The sequence below is a fragment of the Pistacia vera genome, unplaced genomic scaffold (genome assembly GCF_008641045.1).
Source record: "Pistacia vera cultivar Batoury unplaced genomic scaffold, PisVer_v2 Contig462, whole genome shotgun sequence".
Taxonomy (NCBI): domain Eukaryota; kingdom Viridiplantae; phylum Streptophyta; class Magnoliopsida; order Sapindales; family Anacardiaceae; genus Pistacia; species Pistacia vera.
In genome coordinates this window covers 1,754,189-1,781,611 of record NW_022196293.1, presented here as the reverse complement: position 1 = coordinate 1,781,611, position 27,423 = coordinate 1,754,189, and the positions used below count along the sequence as shown (strand labels likewise).

Below are 27,423 nucleotides of genomic sequence, written 5' to 3'. Positions count from 1 at the left end.
TAAATAATGGTAGGCTGATGCTCATGGACATGAAAAACACAACAGACAGCGTATCCCACCATCTTGTTATCATAAGAATCTTGAGGCCTTTCTATTTTAATTGAAGAAGTCTCACTCTGATGTTCTCTAGAATTTCACTTCCAGGAATAACCATCCCAAATTCATCAATTCGTTGACTATCCGCCTGAGGTCTGTCTATTGGCTTTGACATTGCATGCACTAAGAAAAAGAAAGAAAAGTAATACAATAATGTTTAACTCAAAAGATGAAGAGAGAGAAAGAGAAAGACATTGACCTTAAGGAATTCTCTGGGCATTGAAGATGCTAGATTGTTGCAGCAGATCAATTTCAACCAATTAACACAGAAAAATCTAAACAACTTGGAATTGCATAACCTTAATGCATTTGATGTTGTTTCCAGTGCAACACAACCATTTACGTTAATATATTCTATGTTGGATGGAAGTTCCAGTAGAGATCGAAGTCTCTTACAACTGTCCAAGTCAAGCCATGTAAGCTTAGAAAGATGTTTGATGCTTCCAAGTACTGAAACAAAATTGTTTTTGCTTAGTTCTAAACACCGTTATGAAGAAAAGCTATCGAAAAAGTCATTAGGAATCGCTTCTTCCTCCATATCGCAGCCACCTAGTTTCAATTGTTTTAAAGATCTGCAAAAACCTGACAAAGTGGGCAATCTGAAAGTCTTGAGGAAGAGTGAAGACAGTAAGTTTGTTGTAGTTTGCCAAACTAAAATCTTTTAAGTCCACTCAAAAGTTCAATTGATATTGGCAATACTTTAATAGCAGTTTTGTGTAAAGAAAGGTCACATAGACAATCCATACTTCTTACAATCTCTGGAAACTTCTTCAATTTGCAGCAACAAGATAGATCAAATTCACGTAGAGATTCCATATGAATCTGGTTGGCAGAGTTGTAATACTTGTACAATATATTTGTGAACCAACAAAGATGGGTGAATCTCACGCAACATTGTGCAACTTTCAAGAATCATCTTTTTGAGATTTGGGACAAATGTGAAATCTGGTGTTTTGATTAGGTACTCACACTCTATAAAATTGATGGATTCCAAATTGTTGAAAGACTGTTAAAAGGAAAAAAGTTAGACAAAAAAATATTTTTCTTAATTTTCCATATTTATTAAACAATAAAAAGCATAAAATATTTCATACATAGTTATTTTACTCATAAATATTAAAATAAGAAAGTGTAATTGAATTAATCTTACTTTTATGTATTTGCATGCCTTCCATTTATATAATTTGGTATTTGCATTTATGAATATTTTTAGCACATAGTTTATTCACATTTAAAAGACAAGAACTTAGTTAAATTCTTTAAACTAGTACAGAATTTTGTCTTTTACTAAGCAATGAGAACAAATGAATTTACTCATGGCGCCGTAATAAAGAATGACTTTTTGTTTAAAATGTTTTGTTTTGTGTATAGGCATGCCTGGTATTACTGCTTGGGCTGGTTTCTATGAATTAGCTGCTCCTAAGAAAGGAGAAAATGTATACATTTCAGCAGCATCAGGCGCTGTTGGTCAACTGGTTGGGCAATTTGCAAAGTTGATGGGCTGCTACGTTGTTGGAAGTGCTGGAAGCAAAGAAAAGGTTAGCCAATCGTTCCAGGAAATTCCTCTTCCTTTAACATACTTTTCCAAAGTCAGCCATGGAGTCCGGATTTTTGTTTCAGTGGGGTAGTCTTAAAAGAAAAAATTGTAATATTAAAAAATATAGTTTAAAAATATGAAAAATTGACTACAAAAATTAAAAATTAGAGGCATCAATTAATATTTTTATTTTGAATAGACGAAGAATTTAGTCAAAAAGAGAAAAAAAAATAACTTTGAGATTTTTTTACTTATGTACTCTATATTCAATAGCAAGAGAGAAAAGAAATCAAAGGTTAAAATATATTGGAGGTTGAAGAAAAAAAATACAAAATAGAAGTTTGTTATGGGTTTACAAATACAAAATAGAAGTGGATTCACTGAATTCTCCAAGGTCAGTGGGGGCATGAGCCCCCACTCAGCCCTTAGTGGCTTCGTTCCTTCCCAGAGTTACCTGGTTTGTTGCAGTTAAACATTCAATTACTTTGCAAAAATTTGGCTTAACTAATGCTTGTGACAATCACTTGTACAATCTTAGCCAGACTGAAGGTGCTTTCCTGAGGGCATCGACATTTACTTCGAAAACGTAGGAGGAAAAATGCTAGATGTGGTGCTTCTAAATATGAGATTGCATGGTCGAATTACAGCGTGCGGAATGATCTCACAGTACAATCTTAGCCAGACTGAAGGTGTACACAATATGATGAACATTGTTTTTAAGCGGATTCAAATGAAAGGATTTTTCGCCACCGATTACTTTCCTAACTATGCAAAGTTTTTGGACGTTGTGCTCCCTTTGATCCGAGAAGGGAAGATTGTTTATATTGAAGACATTGCTGAAGGTCTTGAAAATGCTCCTGCTGCTCTTGTTGGTCTTTTTACTGGACGCAATGTTGGGAAACAAGTGGTTGCTGTTTCCAAGGAGTAATGTTTTTCAAGCCTTCTTTCAATTGTATTATCGTTTTTCCACTCTTTAATTGTAATAGATCTATCTCCAGATTCTTCACTAAATTCTTCTCACATTTATGGGATCAAAAAATATCCATGGTTGGGATTTGTATCCTAATTTAAATATGATTTCGTATTAGAAGATCACATACCATTTATTATTATTGTAATCATGTACTACAGTTGTTAGAATCTATTTAGCCAAGATATAGTTTTTTGTTATTAGTATTGCTATTTGTTATTATTGTGGTTATTAGAATCTATTTATTAGTTAAGCTATAATTTGTAGTTTCTTTCTTACTTAGACATTGGTAGTATAATCTATAGTCTATAGTTTGTAAGTTTTAATTTGTTTCTTACTCACCCACTTGTAGTATTTGGAAATTCATGAAAGTTGCGAAGATTTATCCGCTTTAGATTTATGTCCTCAGGATTTTGTTTTAGGGATTCAACGTTAAACACGTTTTGACAGTTTAAAGACTCATAATAGTATTTAACTAACATTTTACTCTTCTATATCCAAGTATTATGAAATATCACACCTGATATCTACTTAATTTGGTCTAGACTGCTATGAATGTGTGCATATAATCTCATATGTTTTGGTCGTATTTATGAGGTGTTTCATCCTAATTTATATCTTTTCTTTTTTCTTTTTAACATAAACAAATAAATCAAAACTTGAAGTATCACTCTTGCAAATGGAATATAGGAAAAATGGGTTGGTCTGGTAGTGTTGCCCTTTTGTTGGACCTTAAACATGGGCTTGTAATCAACTTTGTCGATAGGCCAAACCTAGTAGTTTATTGGGTAAGTTTCTAATTTTCTATTACAAATTGTTTTGAAATTGGAGTAAGTTTTAAAATCAACAGACCAATGAAGAGAGATTTGGTTTAAAGCTGTAAAATAATGATTTTCCACCAATGTCAGTTCCAAGAAATTTGGGGCTTTAGGTGAAAAATTCTAAAATAGGCTTTTTTTTTTTTTTTTTTAAATGTTATACGAAATATAATTGTTAGTTAATTTTTATAAATAAAAATTTTCATTTAATTCTACATCTCTTTATCAGTTTATAAATTTATTGGAAACTCTTTTCTAATTTTTCTATCCAACTTCTCATATATAAAAGAATTTGATTCATTATGTGGTAAATGACTTCTAAGATGAGGGTGGTGGTTATGCGGTCGTGTTTTTTGTTTTTTTTTTTTTTTTTTTTTGGTTGTTTGTTTAGGGTTTAAGAAGAAGATGAATTGTCCATTATGTCCTTTATTTTCTTTCTTTGGGCCGAAGGTTTATGGCCATGAAAAAAATATCGCAAGCCCAATAGTTCATTGGAGTTATTGGACTACTTGAATTCTAGTCTTAGGTTTTTTAATATCAAAATTGAGATGAAATAAGACAACCAAATAAAAATGATACACTAACATTCATTTTTATTTATTTTATAAGAATATTTACATTAGAAAACTTTTAAATCTAGTTTAACATTCATTTTTAAATTATATAATACTCTGTAGCATTTTCTTCATCTTATTTTTTTTAATATTTGCATTATTTATATTAATAATTATGATATTTATATAGCAATTAATTTTAAGAAACTTTAATGGGAGATATATTCATTAAAAAAATTAATTATAATTATGATTTTATACCTTAAATAAACAGTAAAGGTTAGAACACCGTGACTTAAAATTTTAATTTAATTTTTTGACACTCTTTGTGAATCATTCATCATTTTTAATCTAAGGATGACAAAATAAATTAATAATGATAGACAGTTTATAAGGCGTATCAAAAAATTAAGTAAAAAATTTAAGTCACAGTATCCTAATTTAATAAATAATTAGTTTCATACTATGTGCAAAAATATTTATTATCATTCAATATAATATTATAATTTTAAATATAAAATTAAATTAAATATACAAAAATCAATTGAAAATATTTAATAATATTATTTTTGAATCCAGAAATTATTTAAGAAAATATAAAATAATATCCATAAATTTTAATTATTAATCATTAATTTGTTTAATAGTATAAAAAGAGAAAATACCTCTAAAAATTTAATATATTTTTTAAAATGCCCAAAAAAATTCAATTAGTCCCTAAAGTTTTGAAATCTTGTAAAAACAGCCCTAGTTACATTAGTCCCTGCAGTTTTAAAATATAACAAGAATCCACTTAAACCTAAATCTGACCAGAGAAGCTACTAGTTCTTGGTCTGATCGACCGGTCTAATCTGACTTTCAGAACATTAGTTTTTTGTTATTAATATTGTGGTTGTTAGAATCTATTTATTAGGTAAGCTATAGTTTGTAGCTTGTATGTTTTAATTTGTTTCTTACTCACCCATCTGTAGTATTTGGAAATTCATGAGAGTTGCTAAGATATTATCCGCTTTAGATTGTCCTTCAGATTTTACTTTTGGGATTTAATCCTAAACACGTTTTTGAAAGTTTAAAGACATAATAGTATTTAACTAATATTTTACTCTTCTATCGAAGTGTTATGAAATGTCACACCTAATATCTACTAAATTTGGTCTAGACTGTGATAAATGTGTGCATATATCTTATATGTTTTGGTCGTATTTATTAGTAAGGTGTTTCACTCTAATTTTTATCTTTATCTTTTTTCTTTTTAAAATAAGCAAATAAATCAAAACTTTGTAGGCTTGTAATCGGCTTTGTTGATAGGCCAAACCCATCATTGGATAAGTTTCTAATTTTCTATTACAAAATGTTTTTAAATTACAATAACTTTTTAAAATAATAGATCGATGAAGAGAGATTTAGTTTAAAGCTGTAATATAATGATTTTTTTTCATACTAATCTGTATACTAATACACTAACATCCATTTTTATTAAAAAAAAATAAAAACTAGTTTAACTTTAAAATTGAAAATATTTAATAATATTATTTTTAAATCCAGAAATTATTTAAGAAAATATAAAATAATATCCATAAATTTTAATTATTAATTATTAATTTGTTTAATAGTATATAAAGAGAAAGAAACAAAAATTGTCCCCACTTGGAATAAGGAGTCCCACGCCTCTCCATAGCAAATAATCCAGTATACGTTACAGCTTATGTTATAGCAAAGCCCAATGCAAAAAACAGAAAGCCCATAAAAAAAAAATTATTACCACACGTCAACTTATGAGCTCTTCAATCTTTTAGGTTTCGGTAGTTCATCATCAGCTGAAAAATATATCTCATCTGCGTCTTCTGCCCCATCACAGTCAACATCCGCCATTGATCCAAGAAAATCTTCATCCAACTCATATGAATTCCAAAAACTAGAGTTGTAGTTTGCCAAACTAAAATCTTTTAAGTCCACTCAAAAGTTCAATTGATATTGGCAATACTTTAATAGCAGTTTTGTGTAAAGAAAGGTCACCATAGACAATCCATACTTCTTACAATCTCTGGAAACTTCTTCAATTTGCAGCAACAAGATAGATCAAATTCACGTGAGAGCCATATGAATCTGGTTGGCAGAGTTGTAATACTTGTACAATATATTTGTGAACCAACAAAGATGGGTGAATCTCACGCAACATTGTGCAACTTTCAAAATCATCTTTTTGAGATTTGGGACAAATGTGAAATCTGGTGTTTTGATTAGGTACTCACACTCTAAAAATGATGGATTCCAAATTGTTGAAAGACTGTTAAAAGAAAAAAGTTAGACAAAAAAATATTTTTCTTAATTTTCCATATTATTAAACAATAAAAAGCATAAATATTTCATACATAGTTATTTTACTCATAATATTAAAAATAAGAAAGTGTAATTGAATTAATCTTACTTTTATGTATTTGCATGCCTTCCATTTATATAATTTGGTATTTGCATTTATGAATATTCTTAGCTGTGTACGTCTTGAATTTAACTTTTTAATGTCGCACAAAGTTTATTCACATTTAAAAGACAAGAACTTAGTTAAATTCTTTAAACTAGTACGAATTTTGTCTTTTACTAAGCAATGAACAAATGAATTACTCATGGCGCCGTAATAAAGAATGACTTTTTGTTTAAAATGTTTGTTTTGTGTATAGGCATGCCTGGTATTACGCTTGGGCTGGTTTCTATGAATATAGCTGCTCCTAAAAAGGAAAATGTAACATTTCAGCAGCATCAGGCGCTGTTGTCAACTGGTTGGGCAATTTGCAAAGTTGATGGGCTGCTACGTTGTTGGAATTGCTGGAACAAAGAAAGGTTAGCCAATCGTTCCAGAAATTCCTCTTCCTTAACATACTTTCCAAAGTCACCATGGAGTCCGGATTTTTGTTTCAGTGGGGTATTCTTAAAAGAAAAAATTGTAATATTAAAATTAGTTTAAAAATATGAAAAATTGACTGCAAAAATTAAAAATTAGAGGCATCAATTAATATTTTTATTTTGAATAGACGAAGAATTTAGTCAAAAAGAGAAAAAAATAACTTTGAGATTTTTTACTTATGTACTCTATATTCAATAGCAGAGAGAAAAGAAATCAAAGGTTAAATATATTGGAGGTTGAAGAAAAAAATACAAAATAAGTTTGTTATGGGTTTCAAATACAAAATAGAAGTGGATTCACTGAATTCTCCAAGTCAGTGGGGGCATGAGCCCCCACTCAGCCCTTAGTGGCTTCGTTCCTTCCCAGAGTTACCTGGTTTGTTGCAGTTAAACATTCAATACTTTGCAAAAATTTGGCTTAACTAATGCTTGTGACAATCCCTTGTACAATCTTAGCCGACTGAAGGTGCTTTCCTGAGGGCATCGACATTTACTTCGAAAACGTGAGGAAAAATGCTAGATGTGGTGCTTCTAAATTGAGATTGCATGGTCGAATTACAGCGTGCGAATGATCTCACAGTACAATCTTACCAGACTGAAGGTGTACACAATTGATGAACATTGTTTTAAAGCGGATTCAAATGAAAGGATTTTCGCCACCGATTACTTTCCTACTATGCAAAGTTTTTGGACGTTGTGCTCCCTTTGATCCGAGAAGGGAAGATTGTTTATTTGAAGACATTGCTGAAGGTCTGAAATGCTCCTGCTGCCTTGTTGGTCTTTTTACTGGACGCAATGTTGGGAAACAAGTGGTTGCTGTTTCCAAGGAGTAATGTTTTTCAAGCCTTCTTCAATTGATTATCGTTTTTCCACTCTTTAATTGTATAGATCTATCTCCAGATTCTCACTAAATTCTTCTCACATTTATGGATCAAAAATATCCATGGTTGGGATTTGTATCCTAATTTAAATATGATTTCGTATTAGAAGATCACATACCATTTATTATTATTGTAATCATGTACTACAGTTGTTAGAATCTATTTAGCCAAGATATAGTTTTTTGTTATTAGTATTGCTATTGTTATTATTGTGGTTATTAGAATCTATTTATAGTTAGCATAATTTGTAGTTTCTTTCTTACTTAGACATTGGTAGTATAATCTATAGTCTATAGTTTGTAAGTTTTAATTTGTTTCTTACTCACCCACTTGTAGTATTTGGAAATTCATGAAAGTTGCGAAGATTTATCCGCTTTAGATTTATGTCCTCAGATTTTGTTTTAGGGATTCAACTTTAAACACGTTTTGACAGTGTAAAGACTCATAATAGTAGTTAACTAACATTTTACTCTCTTATATCCAGTTTATGAATATCACACCTGATATCTACTTAATTTGGTCTAGACTGCTATGAATGTTGCATATATCTCATTGTTTTGGTCTATTTATGAGGTGTTTCATCCTAATTATATCTTTTCTTTTTTCTTTTTAACATAAACAAATAAATCAAAACTTGAAGTATCACTCTTGCAAATGGAATATAGGAAAAATGGGTTGGTCTGGTAGTGTTGCCCTTTTGTTGGACCTTAACATGGGCTTGTAATCAACTTGTCGATAGGCCAAACCTAGTAGTTTATTGGGTAATTTTCTAATTTTCTATTACAAATTGTAACTTTAACATTCATTTTGAAATTATAGAATACTCTGTAGCATTTTCTTCATCTTAATTTGTTTTTAATATTTGTATTATTTATATCAATATTTATGATATTTATATAGTAATTAATTATAAGATACTTGAATGGAAGATATATTAATTAAAAAAACTAATTATGATTATGATTTTATACTTTAAATAAACAATAAAGGTTAGGATACCATGACTTAAAATTTTAATTTAATTTTTTGACACTTTTTATGAATCGTTCATCTTTAATAAACTAACGGTGGCAAGATAGGTCAATAATGATAGACGATTTATAAGGTGTGTCAAAAAATTAAGTAAAAAATTTAAGTTACAACATCTTGACCCAATAAATAATTATTTTCCTACCATAATTTTTTTTTAATCATTCAATATAATATTATAATTTAAAATATAAAATTAAATTAAATATACAAAAATCAATTGAAAATATTTAATAATATTATTTTTAAATCCTGAAATTATTTAAGAAAATATAAAATAATATCCATTAATTTTAATTATTAATTATTAATTTGTTTAATAGTATAAAAAGAGAAAACAAAAAAAATTGTCCCCACTTGGAATAAGGAGTCCCACGCCTCTCCATGGCAAATAATCCAGTATATGTTATAGCAAAGCCCAATGCAAAAAACAAAAAGCTGACAACAACCCATAACAAAAAATTATTACCACACGTCAACTTATGAACTCTTCAATCTTTTAGGTTCCGGCAGTTCATCATCAGCTGAAAAATATATCTCATCTTCGTCTTCTGCCCCATCACAGTCAACATCCGCCGTTGATCCGAGAAAATCTTCATCCAACTCATATGAATTCCAAAAACTAGAGCTACTGGATTTCTTGGCCCTTGGCTTCAACTCTTTTAATTCTTTCTCATATACTGGATGTATCCCACACTTCTTCACCTCTAATCCTGGACCTCTTGGGTCAAATGAAAGCTCAACAAAATCTTGATTCCCACACTTCTTCACCTCTGATCTTGGACCACGTTGTGTAAATGAAAGCTTACCAAAACCTCGATTGAATTCTCCAGCCGACAAATAGAACAGCCAAAGATGGTCTGACACGACGTTGCGCAAATCATATTCAAAAAGAATACGAGGGTTATAACATGAAGGGATATTGGTCAGTCTGCAGCCAATCTCATGTGTGGGCATGCTATAACCTTTACTAGGGATAGGCTGATGCTCATGGACATAAAAAACACAGCAGACAGCATATCCCACCATCTCGTTATCACAAGAATCTGGAGGCCTTTCTATTTTAATTGAAGAAGTCTCACTCTGATGTTGGAACCACTCTGGAATTTCACTTCCAGGAATAACCATCTCAAATTCATTAATCATCCTAACTCTGTTTGTTGGCTTTGACATTGCCTGCACTCAGAGAAAGAAAGAAAAGTTGTACAATAATGTTTAACTCAAAAGATGAAGAGAGAGAAAGAGAAAGACACTGACCTTAAGGAATTCTCTGGGCATTGAAGATGCCTGATTGTTGCAGCAGATCAATTTCAAGCAGTTTAGACATGAAAATTCTGACAACGTGGAATAGCATAACCTTAATGCATTTGATGTTGTTTCCAGTGCAACACAATCATCTACGTTAATAGATATTAGGTTGGATGGAAGTTCTGGTAGAGATCGAAGTCTCTTACAACCGTTCAAGCGAAGAAATTCAAGCTTAGAAAGATGATTGATGCTTTCAGGTAGTGAAACAAAATTGTTTTCGCTTAGTTCTAATTTCCCTAATGAAGGAAAGCTATCGAAAAAGTCATTAGGAATATCCCCTTCCTCCATATTGCAGTGAGAGAGATTTAATCTTGTTAAAGATGTACACAAACCTGACAAAGTGGGCAATCTAAAAGTCTTGAGGAAGAGTGAAGACAATGAGTTTGATGGCCGTCCTTTGCATCTAACAAAATCTAACTCTGCAAGATTCTTCATAAGAAAAATGGACGCCATTGGTCGTCTTATCGCAGTTCCCCCTACATGAAGTGTCGATAGCTTTTCAACTTGCCCCAAAGTCTCTGGCAAGTTATCAAGTTTGGTGCATCCAGAAAGAGAAATTTTTTGAAGAGATTTCAAACCATTTATAGTGATTGGAAGACTCACAAGATTTTTACAATAATTCAACTCAAAATTTTTAAGCCCACGCAAAAGCTCAATTGACATTGGCAGTACTTTAATAGCAGTTGCGCCTAAAGAAAGCCTACGTAGACAATCCATACTTCCTACAATCTCTGGAAACTTCTCCAATTTGCAGCAAAATAATAGAATAAGTACTTCTAGAGATTCCATATGAATCTGGTTTGGTAGAGTTGTAAGACTTACACAAGCTGTCATATCCAAATAAGTAATCTTTTTGTGAACCAACAAAGACGGGTGAATCTCACGCAACATTGTACATTCTTTAAGAATCACCTTTTTGAGATTTGGGGCAAATGTGAAATTTGGTGTTTTGATTAGGTACTCACACTTTCCAAAACTGATGGATTCCAAATTGTTGAAAGGCTGTTAAAAGAAAAAAAAAAAGTTAAAACAAAAATGTGGGATGTCTTAATTTTCCATATTTATTAAACAATAAAAAGCATAAAATATTTCATATATAGTTATTTTACTCATAAAAATTAAAATAGGAAAGTGTAATTGAATTAATCTTACAGTTATTCCCCGCTGCAATTGTTGAACGTGGCTCTGATCCATTTTCAGCTCAATAATTTTGTCCAATTGCAAATTTGGTGGTAAGGATTTTAAAGGATATCCTTCCCAATGAAGTAAACGCAAGTTGTTGGAAAGGTAATCAAGGCCTTCTAGAAGTTGAACATTGTGTATCTTGAGTAATCTTAGATTGATCATTTTCGAAAATGCTTTAGCACAACAATTGATCTTTTCTTCAGAAAAATCGAGTTTTATACTTTCAACAACTTCAGTTCCCTTAAATAAAAGAAAAAACAAAAACAAGAGAGAGAGAGAGAGAAAGCAAGTTAAGAATTAATAACACATGAATTTAACTATATAGATATGAGTGCAGTCTACTTGAAAAAACAAGAGGCAACAATTTATAAGTTTGCTATTAACATTTTAATATAATCTAATAAAAGTATTTTTATTTTACATACTTAAAAGTTTGTTAAACATATGTTTCCGTCATTGTTATATTTTAAAATTGTTAAAATAATATAGGTTTTTTATATTTTTTTTAATTTAAATATATGTCTCCGTCATTTTCACAAAAATCTAATATAAGTATTTTTATTTTTCATATTTAGAAATTTGTTCTCATAAAATGATACTAAAAGCTTTCATGAATTTTTAAGATATATATTTAATTGATTTTTTTCAACTAGTATTTAATTGATAATTTTCTAATTTTTCTATAAACACATGTTTTGAAATTCCAGTAAGTTTTGAATCAATAGATCACTGAAGAGAGATTGTTTTTAAAGTTGTAAATAATGGTTTTAACACCGATGTCGCTCTAGGAAATTTGGGGCTTTAGGTGAAAAATCTAAAAGAGCTTTTTTTTTTTTTTTTTTTAACGTGTATACGAAATATAATTGTTAGTTGATTTTTATAAACAAAATTTTCATTTAAGTCTACATCTCTTACGGTTTATAAATTTATTGAAACTTTTTTTTTTTAATTAACTATTTTTTTATCCAACTTCTCATTTTCTTAATTCTTCATATATATAAGACAATGAATATATCTTTCAATAACCTAGTAGAAAGGCAATAATTCAAAAGCCTAAAATATAAATCACCTAAAGAAGCCAATTTATTAGAGGATTCAAAGAGTTGTATAAATTAAAGAATTTTGGTGAAAATGACTTCTAATGAGGAGGGGTGGTTTGCGTTGTTTTGTTTTGTGTTGTTTGTTTGTTAGGGTTTAAGAAGAAGATGAATTGTCTATTATGTCCTTTATTTCTTTCTTTGGCCGAAGGTTTATGGCCTAAAAAAAAACTCCAAGCCCAATAGTTATTGAGTTTTGGCTACTTACTCTGGTCTTAGGTTTTTAAATCAAAATTGAATGAAATAAGACACCAAATAAAAATGATACACTAACATTCCTTTTTATTTATTAATAAGATATTTACATTAGAAAACTTTAAATCAGTTTAACATCATTTTTAAATTATATAATACTTTAGCATTTTCTTCATCTTATTTTTTTTAATATTTGCATTATTTATATTATAATTATGAATTTATTAGCAATTACTTTTAAGAAACTTGAATGGAGATATATTCATTAAAAATTAATTATAATTATGATTTTATACCTTAAATAACAGTAAAGTGTGAATCTGTAACTTAAAATTTTATTTAATTTTTTGACCTCTTTGAATCATTCATCATTTTTAATCTAACGATGACAAAATAATTAATAATGATAGACGTTTAAGGCATATCAAATTAAGTAAAAAATTTAAGTCACTACCTAATTAATATAATTATTTCATACTATGGCAAAATATTTAATCATTCAATTAAAATATTTAAATATAAAATTAAATTAAATATACAAAATCAATTGAAAATATTTAATATTTATTTTAAATCAGAAATTATTTAAGAAAATATAAATAATATCCATAAATTTTAATTATTAATCATTAATTGTTTAATAGTATAAAAGAAAATACCCCTAAAATTTAATATATTTTTAAAATGCCAAAAATTCTAATTAGTCCCAAAGTTTTGAAATAGTAAAAACGGCCCTAGTTACATTATCCCTGCAGTTTAAAATATAACAAGAATCCCCTGAAACCTAATCCGACAAGAGAGACTACAGTTCTCGGTCGTATCGACCAGTCAATCCGACTTTCAGAACATTGGTTTTTTGTTTAATATTGTGTTTGTTAGAATCTATTTATTAGCTAGCTAGTTTAGTTTTGTTCTCGTAGTATATTAATCTATAGTTTGTATGTTTTATTGTTTCTTACTCACCCATCTGTAGTATTTGGAAATTCATGAGAGTTGCTAGATATTCTGTGTTTAGATTTTTGTCCTTCAGATTTTGCTTTGGGGATTCAACCCTAAACACGTTTTTAAAATTTAAAACTCATAATGTATTTAACTAACATTTTACTCTTCTACAAGGTATGAAATGCCACACCTAATATCTACTTAATTTGGTCTAGATTGTGTAAATGTTGCATATACTTATATGTTTTGGCGATCATTAGTAAGGTGTTCACTCTAATTTACTTATCTTTTTTCTTTTAAAATAAGCAAATAAATCAAAACTTAAGTTAATCTTGTTGGCCTGGTAGTGTTGCCTTTTATTGGCCTTAAACGTGGGCTTGTAATTAGATTTTGATAGGCCAACATATTGAATAAGTTTCTAATTTTCTATTACAAAAGTTTTTAATTCAATACTTTTAAAAATAATAGACCATGAAGAGAGATTTGGTTTAAAGCTGTATATAATAATTCCACCAGTGTCGGCTTTAGGTGAAAAATTCTAAAATAGCCTCCTTTTTTTTTTTTTTTTTTTTTAAAGAATTTCACAATGAGAACCTTGGGATTGGTTTCTTATCACTTTTATTTTATTGTTATTACTTCATAAATAAATAAGTACATAGCGGTTAACAAGATTTTATTCATACTAATTTGTATACTGATACACTAACATTCATTTTCATTTATTTAATAAAATATTTATATTAAAAATATTTAAAAACTTTAAATCTAGTTAACTTTAACATCATTTTGAAATTATAGAATACTCTGTAGCATTTTCTTCATCTTAATTTGTTTTTAATATTTTGTATTATTTATATCAATTTTATGATATTATTAGTAATTAATTATAAGATACTTGAATGGAAGATATATATTAAAAAAAACTAATTATGATTATGATTTTATCTTTAAATAAACAGTAAAGGTTAGGATACCGTGACTTAAATTTTAATTTATTTTGACACTTTTATGATCGTTCATCTTTTAATAAACTAGCGGTGACAAGATAGGTCAATAATGATAGACGATTTTAAGGTGTGTCAAAAAATTAAGTAAAAAATTAAGTTACAACATCTTGACCAATAATTATTTTCTACCAAATTTTTAATCATTCAATATATATTAATAATTAAAATATAATTAAATTAAATATACAAAATCAATTGAAATATTTAATAATATTTATTTTTAAATCCGAAATATTTGAAAATAAAATAATATCCATTATTTTAATTATTAATATAATTTGTTAATAGTATAAAAAGAGAAAAAAAAAATTGTCCCCTTGGAATAAGGAGTCCCACGCCTCCATGGCAAATAATCCAGTATGTTATAGCAAAGCCCAATGCAAAAACAAAAAGCTGACAACAACCATAACAAAATTATTACAACTAGTATGACTCTTCAATCTTTTAGGTTCGGCAGTCATCATCAGCTGAAAATAATCTCATCTTCGTCTTCTGCCCATCACAGTCAACATCCGCCGTTGATCAGAGAAAATCTTCATCCAACTCATATGAATTCCAAAAACAGGCTACTGGATTTCTTGCCCTTGGCTTCAACTCTTTAATTCTTCTCATAGAAAAAACATAGACAGAGACTTAATTACCATAACAGAAGAAAGGGATATTTTTTTTTTTTTTTATTTGGGGGGAAGGGGGAGAGGGGTGGTTACAAATACAAAATAAAAGTGGATTCATTGAATTCTCCAAGGTCAGTGGGGGCATAAGCCCCCACTCAGCCCTTAGTGGCTTCGTTCCTTCCCAGAGTTATCTGGTTTGTTGCAGTTAAACATTCAATTACCTTGCAAAAATTTGGCTTAACTAATGCTTGTGACAATCACTTGTACAATACTTAAGGTTGAAATTTTGAAGAACAAGTTCGGATTTGATGACGCTTTCAACTACAAAGAGGAGCAAGATTTGGATGCAGCTTTTAAAAGGTAGTGTCATTTCATATACTCTTTCAGTTTCAGGATAAAGAAATATGGAGACTCAGAAAGTTTCATCTTAATTTTTTTTTTTTTTCCAGGTTCTTTCCTGAGGGCATTGGCATTTACTTCGAAAACGTAGGAGGAACAATGCTAGATGCGGTGCTTCTAAATATGAGACTCCATGGTCGAATTACGGCGTGCGTGCGGAATGATCTCACAGTACAATCTTAGCCAGACTGAAGGTGTACACAATATGATGAACATTGTTTTTAAGCGGATTCAAATGAAAGGATATTTCGCCACCGATTACTTTCCTGAATATGCAAAGTTTTTGGACGTTGTGCTCCCTTTGATCCGAGAAGGGAAGGTTGTTTATCTTGAAGACATTGCTGAAGGTCTTGAAAATGCTCCTGCTGCTCTTGTTGGTCTATTTACTGGACGCAAACGCAATATTGGAAAGCAAGTGGTGGTTGTTTCTAGGGAGTGAAGTCATTCAAGCCTTGTTTCAATTTTTTTATCATTTTTCCACTCTTTAATTGTATTAGATCTATCTCCAGATTCTTCTCTAAATTCTTCTCACATTTAAGGGTTCGAAAAAATCTACGGTTGGAATTTGTATCCTAATTTAAATAAGATTTTGTATTAGAAGATCACATACCATTTATTATTATTGTAATCATGTACTGCAGTTGTTAGAATCTATTTAGCTAAGATATAGTTTTTAGTTTCTTTCTTACTTACATATTGGTACTATAATCTACAGTTTGTAAGTTTTAATTTGTTTCTTACTCACCCGCTTGTAGTATTTGGAAATTCATGAAAGTTGTTAAGATACTATCCGTTTTAGATTTATGTCCTTAGGATTTTGCTTTTGGGATTCAACGCTAAACACGTTTTGACAGTTTAAAGACTCACATTAGTATTTAACTAACATTATATTATTGTGAGTCTACTTAAAGATTATAGGCACACATATATAACAGTTTAAAGACTCACAATGGTATTCTATATCCAAATACTATGAAATATCACACTTGATATCAACTTAATTTGGTCTAAACTGTTATATATGTGTACATATAATTTCATATGTTTTGGTCGTATTTATGATAGAGGTGTTTTACCCTAATTTATATCTTTCTTTTTTCTTTTTAACACAAGCAAATAAATCAAAACTTGAAGTATCATTCTTGCAAATATAATATTGGAAAAATGGGCTGCCTTGATAGTGTTGCCCTTTCATTGGGTCTTAAATATAAGCTTATAATCAACTTTGTCGATAGGCCAAAACTAGAGTTTATTGGATAAGTTTCTAATTTTCTATAACAAATGTTTGAAATTCCAGTAAGTTTTAGAATCAATAATCACTGAAGAGAGATTGTGTTTAAAGTTGTAAAATAAGGTTTTACACCGATGTCGGCTCTAGGAAATTTGGGCTTTAGGTGAAAAAATCTAAAATAGGCTTTTTTTTTTTTTTTTTAACGTGTTATACGAAATATAATTGTTAGTTGATTTTTATAAACAAAAGTTTTCATTTAAGTCTACATCTCTTTATCGGTTTATAAATATTGGAAATTTTTTTTTAATTAAATAATTTTTTATCCAACTTCTCATTTTCTTAATTCTTCATATATATAAAAGACAAGAATATGTATCTTTCAATGAACCTAGTAGAAAGATGCATAATTCAAAAGCCTAAAAATTAAAATCAACACATAAAGAGAAGCCAGTTTATTATGGAGGATTCAAAGAGTTGTATAATTAAAGAGAGTTGGGTGGAAAATGACTTCTAAGATGAGGAGGGTGGTTTTGCGTTTGTGTTGTTTGTGTGTTGTTTGTTTGTGTTTGTTTAGGGTTAGAGAAGACGAATTGTCTATTAGTGTCCTTTTTTCTTTCTTTGTGCCGAAGGTTTATGGCCATAAAAAAAAAAATCCCAAGCCCATAGTTTATTAGAGTTATTGGGCTACTTGACTTCTGGTCTTAGGTTTTTTAACATCAAAATTGAGATGAAATAGACAACCAAATAAAAATGATACACTAACCATTCCTTTTTATTTATTTAATAAGAATTTACTAGAAACTTTTAAATCTAGTTTAACCTTCATTTTTAAATTATATAATACTCTGTAGCATTTTCTTCATCTTATTTTTTTAATATTTGCATTATTTATATAATAATTATGATATTTAATAGCAATTATTTTAAGAAACTTGAATAGAAGATATATTCATTAAAAAAATTAATTATAATTATGATTTTATACCTTAAATAAACAGTAAAGGTTAGAATACTGTAACTTAAAATTTCAATTAATTTTTTGACACTCTTGTGAATCATTCATCATTTATTCTAACGATGACAAAATAGATCAATAATGATAGACAGTTATAGGACGTATCAAAAATTTAAGTCATAGTATCCTAACCTAATAAATAATATTTTCATACTATGTGCAAAATATTTATTATCATTCGATATAATATTATATTTTAAATATAAAATAAATTAAATATACAAAATCAATAGAAAATATTTAATAATATCATTTTAAATCTAGAAATAATTTAGAAAATATAAATAATATCCATAAATTTTAATTATTAATTATATTTGTTTAATAGTATGAAAGAGAAAATACCCCTAAAAATTTAATATATTTTTTAAATGCCAAAAATTAATGGTCCCTAAAGTTTTGAAATATTGTAAAAACAGCCCTAGTTCATTAGTCCCTGCTGTTTTAAAATATAACAAGAATCCCCTGAAACCTAAATCCGACTAGAGAGACTACCAGTTCCCGTCTGATTGACCGGTCCAATCCGACTTTCAGAACATTGGTTTTTTGTTATTATATTGTGGTTGTTAGAATCTATTTATTAGCTAAGCTATAGTTTGTAGTTTGTTTCTTACGGTAGTATAATTAACTATAGTTTGTATGTTTTAGTTTGTTCTTACTCACCCATCTGTAGTATTTGGAAATTCATGAGAGTTGCTAGATATTATGCGCTTTAGATTTTGTCCTTCAGATTTGCTTTTGGGATTCAACCCTAAACACGTTTTTGAAAATTTAAAGATTCATAATAGTATTTAACTAACATTTTACTCTTCTATCGAAGTGTTATGAAATGTCACACCTAATTCTACTTAATTGATAGATTGTGATAAATGTTGCATATATCTTATATCTTTTGGTTGTATTATTAGTAAGTGTTTTACCCTAATTTTTATCATTATCTTTTATTTTTAAAATAAGCAAATAAATCAAACTTAAAGTATCAATCTTGTATTGGGCCTGGTAGTGTTGCCTTTTATTGGGCTTTAACGTGGGCTTGTAATTAGCTTTTTTGATAGGCCGGACCCATCATTGAATAATTTATAATTTTCTATTACAAAATGTTTTTAAATTGCAATAACTTTTAAATAATAGATCCATGAAGAGAGATTTGGTTTAAAGCTGTAATATAATGATTTTCCATCAGTGTCGAGCTTTAGGTGAAAAATCTAAAATAGCCTCCTTTTTTTTTTTTTTTTTTTTTTTATAAAAAGATTTCACAATGAGAACCTTAGGGATTGTTCTTATTTACTTTTAATTTATGTTATTATGTTCATAAATAAAAATAAGTAAATAGCAGTTAACAAGATTTTTATTCATACTAATTTGTATACTGATACACAACATTTAAAAAATTAAGTTACAATATCTTGCCCAATAAATAATTATTTCCTACCATGAAATTTTTTTTTTTTTAATCATTCAATATAATATTATAATTGAAATATAAAATTAAATTAAATATACAAAAATCATTGAAAATATTTATATATTATTTTTAAATCCAGAAATTATTTAAGAAAATATAAATAATATCCATATATTTTATTATTAATTATAATTTGCTTAATAGTATAAAAGGAAAAAAAAAAATGTCTCCACTTGGAATAAGGAGTCCACGCCTTCCATGGCAATAATCCATATATTATAGCTTATGTTATAGCAAAGCCCAATGCAAAAAAACTATTATTACCACACGTCAACTTATGAGCTCCTCAATCTTTAGGTTTTGGTAGTCTCATCAGCTGAAAAATAACTCTCATCTTCGTCTTCTACCCCATCATAGTCAACATCGCGTTGATCCAAGAAAATCTTCATCCAACTCATATGAATTCCAAAAACTAGAGCTACTGGATTTCTTGGCCCTTGGCTTCAACTCTTTTAATTCTTCTCATTATATGGATGTATCCCACACTTCTTCAGCTCTGATCCTGGATAATCTTGTGCAAATGAAAGCTCAATAAAATCTTGATTGAGTTCTTCAGCCGAAAAATAGAACAGCCAAAGATGGTCTGACATAGCCTTGCCGCAATTCTTTTCAAAATAAATCACACGTCTTTAACTAAATCGATATTGATCACTCTGCAATTAATCCGAAACTAAGGATAGGCTGATGCTCATGGACATAAAAAACACAGCAGACAGCATATCCCACCATCTTGTTATCACAAGAATCTAGAGGCTTTCTATTTTAATTGAAGAAGTCTCACTCTGATGTTGGAACCCCTCTGGAATTCACCTCCAGGAATAACCATCCCAAATTTATTAATCGACAGAGAGGAAACCTATCTTGTTTGTTGGCTTTGACATGCCTGCACTCAGAAAAAGAAGAAAAGTTGTACAATAATGTTTAACTCAAAAGATGAAGAGAGAGAAAGAGAAAGACACTGACCTTAAGGAATTCCTGGGCATTGAAGATGCTGATTGTTGCAGCAGATCAATTTCAAGCAGTTTAGACATGAAAAATTTGACAACGTGGAATAGCATAACCTTATGCATTTGATGTTGTTTCCAGTGCAACACAATCATTTACGTTAATAGATATTAGGTTGGATGAAGTTCTGGTAGAGACGAAGTCTCTTACAACCGTTCAGAGAAGAAATTCAAGCTTAGAAAGATGATTGATGCTTTCAGGTAGTGAAACAAAATTGTTTTCGCTTAGTTCTAATTCCCCTAATGAAGGAAAGCTATCGAAAAAGTCATTAGGAATAGCCCCTTCCTCCATTGCAGTCAAAGAGAATTAATCTTGTTAAAGAGTACACAAACCTGACAAAGTGGGCAATCTAAAAGTCTTGAGGAAGGGTGAAGGCAAAGATGTTGCAGTGGCCCTTCGCATCTACGAAACTTAACTCTGCAAGATTCTTCATAAGAAAAATGGACGCCATGTTCGTCTTATCGCAGTTCTGCTTACATAAAGTGTCGATAGCTTTTCAACTTGCCAAAGTCTCTGGCAAGTTATCAAGTTTGGAGTTCCAGAAAGAGAAATTTCTTGAAGAGATTTCAAACCATTTATAGCGATTGGAAGACTCACAAGATTGTTGCAGCATAACAAACTAAATATAAGTCCACTCAAAAGTTCAATTGACATTGGCAGTACTTTAATAGCAGTTGAGTCTAAAGAAAGGCTACGTAGACAATCCATACTTACTACAATCTCTGGAAACTTCTCCAATTTGCAGCAAAAAGATAGATTAAGTTCTTCTAGAGATTCCATATGAATCTGGTTTGGTAGAGTTATAAGACTTGCACAAGATGTCATATTCAAATAAGTAATCTTTTTGTGAACCAACAAGACGGGTGAATCTCAGCAACATTGTACATCTTCAAGAATCACCTTTGAGATTTGGGGCAAATGTGAAATCTGGTATTTTGATTAGGTACTTACACGTTTCAAAACTGATGGATTCCAAATTGTTGAAGGCTGTTAAAAGAAAAAAAAAAAAAAAAGGTTACACAAGATGTGGGATGTCTTAATTTTCATATTTATTAAACAATAAAAAGCATAAAATATTTCATATATAGTTTTTTACTCATAAAAATTAAAATAGAAAAGTGTAATTGAATTAATCTTACAGTATTCCCGCTGCAATTGTTGAACGTGGCTCTGATCCATTTTCAGCTCAATAATTTTGTCCAATTGCAAATTTGGTGGTAAGGATTTTAAAGGATATCCTCCCAATCAGTAAAAGCAAGTTATTGGAAAGGAAATCAAGGCCTCTGGAAGTTGAACATTGCGTATCTGAGTAATCTTAGATTGATCATTTTCGAAATGCTTTAGCAAACAATGGATCTTTTCTTCAGAAAAATTGAGTATTATGCCTTCAACAACTTCAGTTCCCTTGAAATAAAAGAAAAACAAAAACAAGAGAGAGAGAGAAAGCAAGTTAAGAATTAATAACACATGAATTTATCTATATAGATATGAGTGCAGTCTACTTGAACAAACAAGAGGAACAATTTATAAGTTTGCTATTAAAATTTTAATATAATCTAATAGAAGTATTTTTATTTACAAACTCAGAAATTGTTAAACATATGTTTCCGTCATTGTTATTTAAAATTGTTAAAATATATAGGTTTTTATATTTTTTTTAATTTAAATATATGTCTCCGTCATTTTCACAAAAATCTAATATAAGTATTTTATTTTACATATTTAGAAATTTGTTCTCATAAAATGAACTAAAAGCTTTCATGAATTTTAAGATATATATTAATTGATTTTTTTCCTTATTCTTTTTCAAATAATTATCAATTTTTTTTTTAAATTATAGATCGTACTATTCTAATTAAATGTACAATTGTTTTGTTTCATGATATATTTGTTACAGTAAAGAAGCCTATCATTAATTCTTTGTTAGTATGCTCATGTAATAGATATCTAAACTAAGGAGAACAAAATTAACTACAAACAAAAGATAATTTTGGAATAGAAGTATTTTGAGGAACAAGAGACTTTAATATGCTCAATTGGACTACAAATTGGTCAACAAATACAGAAAATAATAAAACAAAAACAAAAAACAAAATTAAACATGCATGTGTAATCTGGGAGGCTAGCTACTATGCTAACAATGCACTAGTTAATGCAAATGATGATTGAAAAGGTGCCATGATTATAACAAAATCGAATTGCTTACCGTGTTCTCTATCAATACATGACGAATGTCTGCTTCCATCCACAATCTACTACGTTTTCCAGGCTCTTCGGGGCACTTCTCTTGACAATTGTTGACCCATTTGTTGTAACAAATCGTGATCCACATGTTTTGTCATATAAAATATTATGAGGATTTATCCTTTAGAACATCTATTCCAACAATTGGAGAAAAATCACAACTTTCAAGAATTGTCACGTAATCTCTATCTCTCTTGAAAGAAACATGCTATATCAAGAAATATTTTTTTCTCTGATTCTTCTAGCCCATCAAAGCTTATTTGAAGTACGTCCAGTATTTCTTTCTTACAATCTCTTTTTAGTCTTTGCAATGCATCTTTCATATATGAACTTCTCTTCACCCACAAAAGGAGCCCAAAACTTCAAGAGCTAATGGAAGACACTAGCATATTGTACAACACATATGGATAGCTCCCTAAAACTTTGAGGTTGATGTTTCTTAAAGGCTTTTGAAATGAATAATTGGAGGGCTTCATCATCATTTAATTCTCAGCCTCATAAACTTCATCTACTCCAGGGATACAACCATCTTTGTTCTTGATGTATTATGATCCTAGCCCAGCTGAACCAATCATGCTTGCCAGCTATTTCGTAATTGCTCTGGTTGTTCACGTCATCTATACAATAAGAACCTTCTTACGCTCCAACCTGTGTTATCATGTCTATTCCACCAAGTCATCGTATACGTTGATGTCATCTTTTTGCATACGTAGAATTTGGGAAAGAAGCGCTTTTGCAAAGAAAGTATACCCTCTTTTTGAGATTTTTCTCTAACATTATCCAAAAACTACTACCTTCAAATTTATCAGAAACGAGTTATAGGCAACTTTAGCAATTGTTGTCTTGCCTATTCCTCCCATTCCACAAATCCAATCATACGAACATCACGTGACTCAAGACTTAAAATTTCATTAGTTTCTCCAAACTGAATCTTTGCTACTAGGCCTGCCCACTTGGGTGTTTTGAAAAACTTAATTTACTGAATTTCCTCAAAATGTTGAATAAATTGTGACTCATACCTAAAGAGTGGAAATATGGAAATTGTGTTACAACTTACAACACTAGCTAATCATGAATATACGAATATATAGTGGTATCATGAATTATCTACGTACACCTATAGGTTTATACACATAAAACTTTCATTTTTGCTTTTTGTTTAGGTTAATTTTAGCATTCAGTCCCTATTGTAGTTATATTATATACTTTTCGTATTATATACTATATGTTTTAGTTACAATAACAAGGAAAATTGAATAAAAGTATTCATGCTTGTCTAAGAAAAACCAAGTTACTAATTACTGCCTCCGTCATTTTCTATCATTACTCGGTGAAATATGAAAAAGCTGATTTATTAATTATCTTTTACATTAGTAATTTAGTATTAAATACTGTCTCTACAAATTAAGAATTTGTTAATTAATATTTCATTGTAGAAACTATGAATACCTTTAAATTCTGATAAAGGTAAAACTTGGTTTGAATAAGAAATTCATGCTTAATTTGAAGTATCAACACTAATGACTGACGCATTTAAACAACAAGTCATAAATATCATTTTCATATTCGTTTTGATAACTAGCTTTCCACTAAAAGAAGAAGAAATAATTGTCACATACCATCCTTCAAGTCAAATCCAGAGTGATCGGCCACTTTTTCAAAGCATCTCTCCAAGTTTGCACCTTTCCAATATCCTCTCTAAAAGTTTCTTTATGTTTGACAAAGGCTTCTCCATATTCTCCTGTTTGTTTTCTAACCATGGAAGGATCACGTTATAGAAAACTGGAAAAAAATTTTTTCTTGCAATGAACAATTGAACAAGTTCATCTAAACACCATGTGGAAGATGCATAGTTTCTCGAGAGAACAACAACCGCAGATCTTGATTCTCAATTGCATGAAGGAGCTCTGGTGAAATCGGTTTTCCTCTCTCAAGTTCTTTGTCATCCCTAAAAACATGCAGTCCTTTCTGTTTGAAAGCAGTGTACAAATGATCTATGAAGCTCTTCCTTGTGTCTTCACCTCTAACGCTTAGAAAGACATCATATTTCCAAGGACAAGAAGAAGGTTGATGAAGAGGCTATTTGCATGATGAGTTTACAATACGTCCTCTATAGAACCTGAAAAATTAATTGGAAAGGTAATTAACTTCTTGCAGACCATCTATATGATTTTCAATTACGAAGAAGAGAATAAAAATAAAAAAAGAAAAAAGAAACAAACAACAACAAATTTTCGTTGCATTAACCCAACATCAAAACAGAACAACACAAAAATCACATTTTTATCCATGCTGTCGCAAAAAGAACAAAAGAAGAAACTACCTCCGAAGCAGAGAAACAGTCGCAAATGTTAGCCCTCTCTTAAACAGCCTCAGCAAGGAACAAAGTCCAATTCGCGACTCAACAACTAACTCGTGAGTCGAAATCGCTTCAAAGCCTCCAAAGTCGAAAAAACTCCGTGACAACAACTCTAAACCTTGTTGCACAACATTTTTAACCACAAAAAATCCAAATTCGCCAACCTTAAGTCCAACCCGTCACTGTAACTCACCATCAACACTCAAAAATCATCAAAAATATGTATTTTCAATTTCCAGAAAATAATAATTAAAAAAAAAAGAAGCCACTAATTTAAATCTTGTAAATCTAAACAAACGATCAGCTAGCTTGTTTAAAATAAATATTTAAGTTTTCACTCTTAAGCAAACTACAAAAAGTTGAAAAATTAAGAAATCAAAGATTGTTGAGAAATTAAACTTACAGTGCTATGAGGGTGCCACTGCAATTGTTGAGAAAGTGTTTTTGAGTGATCAGTTTCAATTGGGTAATTGTTTCAAAGAAAAGAAATGCTTCTGTCAAAATTTCTTCGATTTTTCTCTCTTCTTAATTTCACGCTCTTTTAAAAATATATAGAGAGGAAAGAGTAGAGCAAATACCACTCAACTTTCAAGAAGTTTTGAGGAAATTACACAAAGGACTATTCTCTCTCAGTCTTTGAATTTCCACTTTATGACAAGTCTTTGAATTTCCTTTTTACTTTTCCCTATGCGAGCATGTCATGTGCCTGCTTTCATGCTTTTTTTTTTTTTTTTTTTTTTTGGGAGAACGTTACACATACAAGATTTATCGTAACGATAAGTTGATATCCAAAAGATTTGAGAATGCAAATAGGTACTTTCCGTCATGTTCTGTTAGTGATTTTGTTTATTACTGTTTATTAATAGTGAAAAGACTAAAATGCCTTAAAAGTTTGAATTTTAGTTTTTTATAAATTTAAAATTTCAAAAAACCCCCAAGTTTCAAATTTCACTAAATACCCCAATATATAAAAATTTTATAAAAAACAAACGACCCCCACCCGCAACTGCCAGATTCTGGCCACACAGCCAGAATCTAGCCGGAAAGTTGCGTTATGACACAGACCCGTCGGATCTGTGTCGTAACGCGCGATCTGGCCTTTTTTCGGCCAGATCCGTGGCTGATCTGGCCGGAAAAGGCCAGATCTACGGCTAGATCTGGCCGTCGACGCCGCAAAACTCCATCTGCGGCGTCGAAGGCCAGATCTGGCAGTAGATCTGGCCGGAAAAGGCCAGATCTGGCTGCTGCTTCGACGGCCAGATCTTGCCTTTTCCGGCCAGATCCGTGGCGGATCTGACCGGAAAAGGCCAGATCGGCACGTTACGACACAGATCCGACGGATCTGTGTCGTAATGCAGTTTTCCGGCCAGATTCCGGCGATGGTGGCCGGAATCTGGCACTGGGGGTGATGGGGGTGTTTTTGTCATTTAGCAAACTTTTTATATATGGGGGTGTTTAATTACATTAGCAAACCTAGGGGGTTTTTTAGAAATTTTTAAATTTATAAAAAACAAAAATTGAAACTTTGAAGGACATTTTAGTCTTTTCACTATTAATAAACAAAAATCATTAACAGAATATAACGGAAGGTACCTATTTATCGTTTCAAAACCTTTTAGATACCAACTTGTCGTTATGGTAAACTTTGGGTATGCACAAGTCGTTCGGCCTTTTTTTTTTAACAGACGAACTTCTTCTTTGTCACTGCTACTTATTTTTTATTGTATTTTATTTGACTTTGTATTTAGTTCTCCAGGTATTTCCTTTATTCTAGGAGTCAGTTTAGATTTTAATTGAAGTTTATACGTTCAACTCTTGTACTCTATATATATTCAATTACATCAATGAAATACTCTAATATATATTCAATTACATCATTAAATTAAGCGGTGGAAAAATATTCTCTCAACTTCTACTCTTATTATTTGTTATTATTGTAGTTTGTATTACCTGTCTATTTAGATAAACTATTTGTTATTAATATTGCAGTCGTTAGAATCCTAAGATATAGTTTTTTGCAATGTTCTAAAAACCGGACCAAGCCTTGACCAAGTCAAGGGTTTGTTTCACAGTTTGACCGGTCCGACCGGCCAATTGGACTGATGATGTTCGCTATACAAAATTTGTCTAGAATTGCAAGTAGTCCCTTGATTTTTATTATATAGAAAAATACCCCTAAAAATTTAATATATTTTTAAAATGCCCAAAAAATTACAAGTAGTCCCTGCCTGGTTAATTACATTAACCCCTGCAGTTTTAAAATATAACAAGAACCACTTGAAACCTAAAACAGACTAGAGAGGTTGTCGATTCCCAGTCTGACCGACCAGTCCAATTGGGTTTTCAAAACATTGGTTTTTTGTTATTAATATTGCAGTTGTTAGAATCTATTTATTAGCTAAGCTATAGTTTGTAGTTTGTTTCTTACTTACATAGTGGTAGTATAATTAATCTATAGTTTGTAAGTTTTAATTTGTTTCTTACCACGCATTTGTAGTATTTGGAAATTCATGAGAGTCGTTAAGATATTATCCGCTTTAGATTTTTGTCCTTAGGATTTTGCTTCTAGGA

General features: G+C 30.2%; 1 protein-coding gene and 1 pseudogene across 1 annotated transcript; both read left to right on the top strand.

Annotated features, from left to right (window-relative positions):
- The first annotated feature begins 452 nt into the window (after positions 1-452).
- On the top strand, positions 453-15,972 carry LOC116145540 (annotated as a pseudogene).
- On the top strand, positions 2,204-2,595 carry LOC116145548 (NADPH-dependent oxidoreductase 2-alkenal reductase-like). Its single transcript, XM_031430998.1, has one exon. It carries the CDS (start codon positions 2,232-2,234, stop codon positions 2,559-2,561), a length of 330 nt encoding a protein of 109 aa, XP_031286858.1. The 5' UTR covers positions 2,204-2,231; the 3' UTR covers positions 2,562-2,595.
- Positions 15,973-27,423: the final 11,451 nt, after the last annotated feature.